This window comes from Coffea eugenioides, chromosome 6 (genome assembly GCF_003713205.1).
Source record: "Coffea eugenioides isolate CCC68of chromosome 6, Ceug_1.0, whole genome shotgun sequence".
Classification (NCBI taxonomy): Eukaryota; Viridiplantae; Streptophyta; class Magnoliopsida; order Gentianales; family Rubiaceae; genus Coffea; species Coffea eugenioides.
In genome coordinates, this window is record NC_040040.1 from 44,043,723 (window position 1) to 44,054,392 (window position 10,670).

At 36.7% G+C, this 10,670-nt stretch overlaps 1 protein-coding gene across 1 annotated transcript; it reads right to left on the minus strand.

The window, feature by feature from the left end:
* Window positions 1–453: 453 nt before the first annotated feature.
* On the minus strand, window positions 454–4,667 carry LOC113774213 (protein FAR1-RELATED SEQUENCE 5-like). The gene is made up of 6 exons (XM_027318773.1): window positions 2,694–4,667; window positions 2,345–2,425; window positions 2,109–2,180; window positions 843–950; window positions 657–725; window positions 454–525 (listed from the first exon to the last, which is right to left on the minus strand). The coding sequence occupies exons 1-6, from the start codon at window positions 4,665–4,667 to the stop codon at window positions 454–456; spliced, it is 2,376 nt and encodes a 791-aa protein (XP_027174574.1).
* Window positions 4,668–10,670: the final 6,003 nt, after the last annotated feature.

A 10,670-nucleotide genomic window follows, 5' to 3' on the forward strand; every position in this document is an offset into this window, starting at 1 on the left:
CATGTACTCTACATCGTCATATTTTCTACATCTTACCTTTGACGGTCCGTTCAAGTCCAATAAATGTGTTATTAAAGTTCCTGATTGAACGGAATAGAATGGTATACATATCACGACAGCCATTCTCCTGTCATGGTAGATTTACTGAAAAATATCCGATAAAAAAAAAGCGCGTTCATTTCTATTGTAAAATCGCTATTTCAATTTCCTACCAGCTTTATAATCTCCTAACAATTTCATACAATCCAATAGCAACTATTGATGACTACAACATATACATGCGATTACAATTGTAATCCACTTGTCTAAATTTGAAAAGAGTGAAACATCAATGGTGCCCGTACAACCTCCTAGATAAGTTGTAACTGCATCTTACTACTTGTAACGTACATATGTAGCATTCCCATGTTGGGACAACCACTTAATGTCTCGTTCAAAAGTTATAGTTATACATCATTCATTAACCTCATTCTCGGCGGAGGCTACGTCAACACGTACTTGCAATCCCTGGGTGTTATTTCTTCCCTGAAATGCGTAACAATCACAGATCACCAACTATTATTCATGAAACATACGATTAATGATATACAATGTCCAAGTAACCAATTAACAACATTACAATTGAAATATGTGATCTAACGATAACAGTTTCTCACTTGGGATGATGGTGTAAATACATGATATTGATCAACATCACAATGTGTTGAAATTGTCACACGCTCCTCCTGTAATTTTACATTGTATACGTATTCGTCAAGGTCCCTAAATCATTAACAGTGCCTATATTGCCATTTCATAAAGTTAAATTGGACTAGACAATATAACAAAATGATATATTATACCATTAAGATATTTCTGACGGAGTTATGCTTGAAAAAAATAGAAAATTGGGGATGCATCCATTCTGTAGGGACACTTCCAGGAGGCCCCTGATTAGCCAAACGGAGGACCTTCGAATAATAAAAAATATCATGTTATTAAAGCCAGCATACATTAATTACACAATATGCATATTTTACAACGTTCGGTGCCCACCATTACAATTACAGGAAAAAAGTAGCTCTTATATACGAACAACAATGTCTTCAATTTAAGGGTTAATATCAGAAACCTCTCCTGAAGTTTCTTCTAATCACAGCTAGCTCCCAATTTATTTTCCGAATCACACTAACCACCCCTGGAAGTAGGATGTGCCAGGTTATCCAAATTAAAAGGTGAGAAATTACCCAAATACCAAAAAACAGTAGCCAAATTTTTAACGTGGGAAAATGCTGAAAAAAAGATTGAAAAAGAAGATTTTTTGGATTTTGAAAATAGCAAAATTGATTCAGGTATAATTAGTTCCGAAAATTGTCTGTAAGTAAACTTTACACGAGATGATCTATGAGGTACAATCAGTTTACACAAATGTACGTTATGTTAAAAGTTAGTTACTAGACTATGTGTATATATATGTATATCAAAGGTAGTGTAATGGAACGCATAAATTTGGAATGATTATTTAGTCATTTGATCAATTTGTGAATCTCCCATTAGTGGATGTGTAATTTTACTTGTATGAGTAGTCCTTTTAATTTGTGAATACTTTACACGGAGTTATCTATGACATACAATCAGTTTATAAAAATTTACATTATGTTACATGTTAGTTACTTGACTGTGTATATCTATAAAATGTAGTGTAATAGAACACTACATTTAAAATGGTTATTTAGCCCTTTCATCAATTTGTGCATCTCCCTATAGTAGATATGTAATTTTACTTGTATGAGTAACCCTTGCTTGTCTGTCAATACTTTACACGGAGTGATGTAATCTGTACAATCAGTTTACGAAAATGTACATGATATTTGGTACGCATTAATTGGCTAAAATTCACTATTCATTTTGGGGTACGGGCACAAATGGAGCAAAAATAAATTCTCTCTCCTGCAATTCATTTTTTATTACCATTTTCAAATACAGGGGCTGACAACTTACCAATGTTGTCATTCCAGGGGTGCTAAGTGTGATTTCGAAAATAAGGGGGGTGCTAGGTGTGCTTAGAAGAAACATCAACAGAGGAAAATGATATTATCCCTTATTTTAACTACTAAATGAATGCATACCGTCTCACTTTCATCGATTTCGGGAGCAACCGCGTTTGGAGGGCCGTTCACAGTCTGGCTCATTGAATGCACCTACGAGTTTGTATGGGCCAAATCATTGTATAAGACAAACAAAATAGGCATATCAGGAGGGATGACGGCCGTAACAACATCATCACACAATGTAACAAAAATGTAACTATTATGTTGTACAAACATCCAAATAAAAGCAAGAGTCATGAGCATTTTATACTAACCGAAACAGAGTCAGTAAATGAACGGCATCCCATAAACATGTGTTCCTCAACTGAAACCGACGTCGGCTCTGATTCTGAGACCTATAGTATTGACACGGCAATAATATTACTTCATGCCTGAATGGTACCTAAACTTTGTTCAATAGTATAACGATAGTATTATTTTACCATAAATATTTTCCAAATATCAAAATTGAATCCATACCGTAGTCTGTGTAGTCCTTGATAATCTAGATTTTCTTTTTACTCTGTCGAATTTATCGATCTAACTTCGCTTCACTCTACTTTTCTTGCCGCCGGCTCGTTTTTTAATGCCTCTTGCGACTACTGCCTCTCCCATTTCATTTACAATTTCAATTTTATCACGTTCCTCCACATTCAAAATTTTTGGATTTTGCAAAGGTTGCCCTTCGTTTTCTGAGAGGAGCAGCTCCACTTTCTTTGCCAAATCGGATATCACAGTGATTACTATTTTGCTGGTGTCCTCCGACATTGCTGCTCGAGCTGCGACCTTAATCATGGCTGGAGCGAGCTCCCGATAACGAGTTGAAACTATTACTTTTGGATCAGCCACAATTTCCCGTCCTTGCCGATCAAAACAGTCTCCAGCCCGGGCTCTTTTTGTCCATCGCCTCTTAACGTATTCAGGAGGAATTATTTTTATACCCACGGTATCAAACACCTTCAACGCGTGCCCACACAAAATGCCTTCATTCTCGTATTTTTTGCAACTACAACGTACACTTACATCATTCCGATTGAATACCACTATTCTTTCAACTCCTCCATCATACCTCATGACCGTAAACTCCACAAACATCCCTGCATCTTGTTGTCTCAATATAACCATAGCTGTTGATTCACCATACTCATTTTGGAATGCAACAAATATGGTTGGTGAATACGTCTCTGATGCATGCACAAACATAGGTGTTTGCCTTAACCCTACCATGGGGAGCTTTTGCCTCATTTCATATTCTGCGATCAGTTCATTGTGTCTCTTTTCATCAACCACCCGATTGAAATGTCTAAAGAACTGCACAAGATCATGATCCAGTTTTAAATGATTTTTTATTGCTGCATTTAGGCTTTCACTCAGTTGGGTGCTTCGCATTCCCGCTGTCCATCTTTCTTTCATCATGCATCTTGCCCATTTGTCACGAATTCGATACAATCCGGAGAGCCATTCATTATTTTCAAGATTGTGTTTCTTCACCATCGCTTCCCAGACCCTATTGAATTGTTCCACTTCTTCAAACTCATACATGCAGGCACCAAACATGTATGGCAGATCACTATTTTCCTTGTAGTGATTGCCAAGATGTTTCATAAAATTGCGCCTTATGTGAAACGTACATAGACCGTGAAATGTTTCAGGCATGACAACTGATAGAGCGGCTGCCATGGCGTGATCTTGGTCTGTTAGTATGGTACTTGGACGCTTTCCGCACATTGCTTCTAGAAATGTACCAAATACCCATTTGAAAGAATCTATAGTCTCATCATACATAAGGGCAGCACCGAATATCACAATTTGCCTATGTTGGTTAAAACCCACAAATACTCCAAGTGACCGGTATTCTTTATTTGTTTTGTACGTTGTGTCGAATGTGACTACGTCTCCAAAAAAGTTGTAGTCAATTAACATTCCTGCATCTGCCCAAAAAATATTCGTTATCTGCTCTTCACAATCCAGCTGTACAGCATGAAAAAATGATGGATTCTCGAGTGTTTGCTCTTGAAAATAATTCAGCATGCTACCTGCTTCTCCATATTTCAAACTCCTTTCCCGTCGAGTACGAAGATATCGTTTCAGGTCTTCCCGAGTATATCCCACATTTTCCATCCCAGCTGCCTCATTTCCCATAAGCTCATGGCTCTGCTTCAATGAAAGCCCAGCGTCCTCGCTTATTTCAGCTTGGAATCCTTGAGCCTCGCTCACTTTTCTTTGTGATGGCATCATGTGCGAGCATTGAGCAATGTGCAACTCATGGTTATGCTCTAAGACAAGGTCATGCACACGGTACTTCATTGTGGCACTAAGCAACACGATAATCATTTTAGCTCCACACCCTGTTTTCGTCGGCGCTCTTGTCCTCTTTGGCATCACATCACCTTCGTACTTGCGCTTCACCCCTTCCTTGCAGCAACTATATCTCCTAGACATGGTCACGCCGTCTTTGTCTTTATTCACATAGTCTTTACGTACACTAAAACCCATTTTAAAGGCGTACTTGTTGTAAAACTTGTACGCGTCCTCTTCACTGTTGAACTCCATTCCTAACTCAGGGGTCCGATCTTCTGCCAATTTGCTGCAATCCATTACTTCTGCTCCTGCCAGTTATGCATCAAACACCTTAATTTGTAACACTTTTTGAATAGTACGCACATAAACGACAACATAAATGTATATTACCATTCATAATGTGTTATGAATCACACATTACTCGTATACAAAATCCTAAAATTACGCTTATCAATATGATAAATGATTCACAACTTACTTTTACTCTAAGATAGCATGAATCTATGTACAAATATAACTCCATGTACACTAATTTATACGGACTGTAATGTATTAGTCACACGATGTAAGTCTATTTTAACTGTATGTACATCCACGCTGGTGATTATATTTTGATTCTAAGTTCTTTACCTCACCGGACCTTATGTCATTCGTTAATGACAACCGTATAAGGCAACTCCGCATTATGTACTATTTCTACATTTTGAGGGCCAAACAAGCACTTTCTACTCATTGTAAAATATTTCTTACATCATGTAATTTACTTCCAGTGTAGCATTCACCCATTTATTATTCACATATATGTCTTTTCCTCTGTTTCACCTCATTCAACTCTACGCCTCCATTTTATACACATTGCATGGTCAGGAGAGGGGCAAACTAATATTGCCCCATGAGCATGGACCAACTACTGCATGCACAATGATTCATATCAATTGTAATTCGGTGGCTATAACGTGTAACTAATTTACAACAGAATGTACATTAATTCACTTGTTAAATGTGCCTTTCGTTTCTCTCATTTTTCCTAATTTCGTTCGCCGGTTTACTTTAATACATACACCTACGTCTTCCAATAACTACTATCCCATTATAGTCCATCACTCAAAAGCTGAATGCTCACAAACACACGGATATGGTACACACACAAATATAGTGCAAACTTCACTATTCTTCTATCATCTTCGTATTATGTCTTCAGCTGACTCTAATTTCATCATTCATTTAACTGATGTGCATTTGGGTGACAAATTATTGGCCGCACTTACTGACATGGTTCACTCACGTTACCTTAGTCTGCTAAAACGCTTTGCGTTTCACCGAAATCGGAGAGCGTGGTTGCTTCTGCTATTCGGTTGAAGGACAAATTCTGGCTTCGTGAGATGCTCAGTTCTCTGTGTTTGCTTCTACCTTACCGCCTGCTTTGGTTGCATTCAAGAATGAATACAACACTCTGAATACCCATTTCGAAGACCACAACTGCTTCTGCTATTCAGTTTTACGGACAAACTCTGGTTTTGTCTCTGTTTGCTTCTACCTTGTCTCCTGCCTCTCCATCCATTTTTCTGTCAATTGCCACCTTCATCAGAGTAGACTACACCCACTTCACCAAGAAAACACCCAGTAGGTCGAATCCCACCGGAACTTCAGCTTTCTACCTTCAGTGAGCGGTCGGTCAGAGAACACTACCTTCAGAAGCACTCTTCCCTCAGTTTTGTTTTCTGCGCCTATTTCAAAATTTCAGGTTGAATTTCAAAATTTACTTCTCTTCCGTTTGCTCCGTCTGCTCCTGTTTGGATGTCAACATTATTTTATTTGGAACGGCACCGTTTTTGTGGCCTGCTGGAGCCTTGCTGACTTGGCCCATTTGTCTCCACACGTTTTTCATTGTGAGGAGACCGTTCCCGCCCCGCCCCGTATCCGTGTCTCAACGTATTGCAAAGGGGCCACTGGGACGTCGCGCCCGCATTAATTAAACTAACCAGGCTTTTAGAGTCTACCTCCACCAGCACGGGGCCCCTGACTAGATCCTTACACAGCTAAAGACCATGTTGCAAAGCTGAACTTTCTGCCATTAAGACATCCATCTCCCCAAATTCCTTGTAATAAGCAAAGATTAATAGTTGTATTTGTTTTAAAAGATTTTGGAGTCTATAAATACTATCAATCTAGTAAGTTATTATTTAAACAGTTGAGTTGAGTTTTAAAAAATAGGCTTGAGAGAAAATCTCAAAGTTGAAATTTGTGAGTTATCATGAACGAAAAACTACGATTTCATATTGTTATTATTGAGTTTTGGATTAATAAATTATTAAATATTTGTTTGCATATTTATTCTACTTCTCTTTTCACATATTTTTATATATATCAAAATTGCTTCCGCTATAAGCGTATTTTTTCCTGGTAACATATTTGACTATCACGGCAGACATCTTGCTTGAATCACTAAATATCCTACGGACAAATAACACAAAACATTGGCAGGGTCATGCATTTTGTGAGGCCCCCTTTCGGCCAGTTCAACTGCAAATTGCTCGCAAAGTGGCCTAAAGGACATTGACACGCACGCCGAAAATCAATCTTCCAATATGTACACATGATGTATCCTGAGCCTCAAATGGCGCATGGAACCCAATGCACTTGTTATTTACTAAGGCCAAGGTCCATGAAGTTTTATTGGCCTAGCTACAACTAGAATACCATTGACAATGAAGTCTCTATAGTTGTAACTTTGATCACTCATTTTCTTTTTCTTTTATTTTTTTTTAAGCAGGAGAATTCAAACTCAAGATCTCTTACTTACACTCTTTCTCCCGTACCATCCAACCCATCCCTCCCCCCATTGATCACTCATTTTCATTTATTCAATTACATTTATCTTCGTATAATATGGGATCTACTATTCCAAAAATAATAATTTCAAAGTTCTTATGCAAAGAAATATATGAAAACTAATAAAAATGTATATCCAATACAAATCAAAATGTATTTTCTCAATTAAAATCTTTCTTTTCTAATTTAGACGTAGATTTTCTAAGATCCAAAATCAAGTAGTGTATATGTTTTATCTATTATATCACTAACTCAATCCCTATCCACTGTCCTAACCCCTTTTGTTTACTTTTGGACTTACTTCATTAAACTCGTGTCTCTTGAAATCTTTTGGAAGCTAAACTATCATTGAAAAAATAAATTCTATAGACAAGTGAAAGGTTACTATGATAGAAAGTACTCAGTACCAATATAAACATCAAATACAAATTCTGGCTTTATTCTCCATATGCTAGCCATAAACATAAGAAATTAAATTGAGAAAAAGATAAAGATAGAGAAAGGTTATGTATACATTATTATTTTCTTATGAAAAATATTTAATTTTCATGAAGTATCATTTGAAATTTTGGAGATTTGTTGTGTAAAAATAACTTTGGTAACTTTTATTTTTTTTAACAATTCTTTCTTATGAAGTAATTAGTCATAAAATGCTGATGTTTCAATTGTTTGTATTAAAATCAGAATATGCATATATTAATTTCACTTATACAAAATTTGAATTTCTTAGGATATCTAGGATAATTACTTATTTTTGTAGAAAATAAAAAGATACGTTTAAACCCCAAAAATTTTCACAAGGGTAAAAAAGAATGAAAGAAGAAAAAAGAGAAAATGAAAATGCAATACTAAAAGTTTATATGTAGCTTGTAACTTTTAACTACTTCATAATAGAGAATTTCTATTTAAAATAGAATGCTTTTACAGGGAAATAAAAATGTATACTTAAACATGAAAAAAAAGTCTTTAGTACATTATTCTCAACATTTGTAGCGTAATAGAATGGAAGTAGAGGAAAAAAATATAATCATAGAGAGAAGGAGAATAATGGAAAAAAAAAGGTTCATGTAACAATTTTCTTCCAATGAGGGCATAATTGTCTTGTCACTAGACTCGTATAATTGACTATTAATTGTGAGGGAGCAATTTATAGGTCATGTGAACATGCGGTTGAGTTGCTATTGACCCCTAATTAAAAGGGTTAATATGAAATTAAGCCAATAAAAGAAGCACTTTGCCTCCTTGACTTAAGGTCAATCTTACCGAATACAAATTCTATCAATTTTTGGAGTCTAATATCCAACATACCCCATCAGCAAAATTGACTGCCCATTACATCCTTGGATAAAAATTATGCTGCATATAGGTAGAATTATTATTCGTAACAATTTTGCCGTTACAAAAAATAATTTGTAAACACTGTTAAACCAAATTCATCATAAATCAAACAATTCTATGGTTAAGTCAAAAGTCTAACTTTGAACAATAAAACATGTATTTTCACGCATGAATAGTTTTATACTTTTCTCGATTAGAATGATTTCTTATCTGTTGTTTATCACCTAGTAATATTATTTAAATTAACTAGTCATGTACAGATCACGACGAGCCACCCAACTTGGGAGAAGCTAATATACGATAGCAATACCGGCCAAAAATATTTATTTTGAATATGAGTAAGATAAGTTTTTACTTGATCAGAGCTTAGTTAGAAAATTTTTTGATTATAATATATTAGGTTCATGAATAGAGAATTGTGTTCTACATTGATATAAGAGATGAAAAAGAGCGATTAATACGTAAGTAAGGACCCGAAACTTAACCATTTAAACTTTTGGGTCAAAGTTAGCTGCTTGACTTACATATTAGACCTCTTTAGTAGACTCTCGAGGTGTTTCTCCCTAACAAGTAGTATCAGAAGACTCGCAACTCATGAGCAAGTGAGTTTTTCTTGGAGTTGAGATGATAAAAATTATTTTCTTGATGATGGATCGAAGTGCCAAAGAGTTTGGCTAGAGCTTCTAGTTGCAAGTTTGGGCTACTCATAAGCAAGTGAGTTCTTCTTGGAGTTAAATTAGTAAAAATTCTCTTATTGATGATAGATCGAAGTATCGAGGAGTTTGGTTGGTATTAGACCAAGTACGCCAAAAGTTTGGCAGAGGGTTCGGTTGGTGTTCAACCAAAGAGTTAAGAATCGGCAGAGGTCCAAAATCCTATTTGAATGTTGAAGAAAGTGAATCTATGATTAGAAAGAGAGGTGACATTGGGTGTTAAAATGGACTTATATTTAGGGTTAAATTGGACTCAAAAAAAGTGGTTAATATGTAAATAAGGATCTCAAACCTAGCAGTTTAAACTTTTTAGTCAAAATTGGGTTCTTGACTTATATATTGGACCTTTCTGATGGACTTTTTCAAGGTGTTTCTCCCTCACATAATTTTAATATTCATAATGACATTTAAACTATTATCTACTACGAGACCTGTTTTGGCTCTTTCTCTCTCTTTCTGCAAATATCTCCTAGGGTAAGTGCATGGCTGCCCTTCAGCCATCGGCTGAGGGGCAAAGATCTCCTACAGGAAAAAAATCTTTCTCCCAACTTTTCTCACAGCCTTCAACATCTCCTATCCATATTCGGCAGGCAACTGTTTATAAAGGTGAAGCTGCGGTCATCTTCTCCAGAGCAGATGCGGAAAAACTGGCGGCGCCGTTTCGATGGGCTTTGGTTGGAAAATTTTCTCATGGGAGACCTTCGTTAGAGGATATTCGAAAGTTCTTTGCTTCATTAAATCTAAAAGACCACATTTCCATTGGATTGATGGATTATAGGCACGTCCTGATTAAGTGCTCTGCTGAAGTAGATTTTAACAGGATTTGGACAAGAGGGATTTGGCAATTGGGCAGTTATCCGATGCGTGTATTTCGCTGGACCAGGGAGTTTCATGTGCAAAGAGAGTCATCTCTGGTACCGGTTTGGGTGGAGCTTCCAAATTTACCCATTCATTATTTCGACAAACATTCTTTGTTCTCCATATTATTTCCAGTAGGAAGACCATTGTTCCTGGATTCGGCAACGGCTGCTGGGACACGTCCTAGTGTGGCCAGGGTGTGCGTGGAGATCGATGTAGCGAAGCCTGTTGTGAATAGGATCTGGGTAGCTGTTGAAGGTGAATCAGGTTTTTGGCAAAGAATTGTTCCAGACAACATACCACCATATTGTTCATCTTGCTGGCGATTGGGTCATTCGTCTAGCAACTGCAAGAATAATTTTTCCAAGGAAGAATTCCAATATCCCAATCATCAAACAACCTGGCTGCAGCATGGTTCTAAGTTACTTGGGACCAAACCAAATGGGTTAGTTAATACACAGGCGGAAATCCCAGAAGCTAAAGGGAAATCAACAATGGAGGTCATGCCCTCGACTGTAGCTGCGCCAGATTTTGCTGTTGCAACCGAAGGACCTTCAAC

Bases quoted from the DNA above. Each gene is read 5' to 3' on its own strand.
- LOC113774213 (XM_027318773.1), bottom strand. From the start codon at position 4,667: ATGGATTGCAGCAAATTGGCAGAAGATCGGACCCCTGAGTTAGGAATG. The intron at 2,426-2,693 runs GTAAATGAAATG...TCAATACTATAG, and splicing joins AACGTGATAAAATTGAAATT to GTCTCAGAATCAGAGCCGAC. The intron at 2,181-2,344 runs GTTAGTATAAAA...ACAAACTCGTAG, and splicing joins CATTTACTGACTCTGTTTCG to GTGCATTCAATGAGCCAGAC.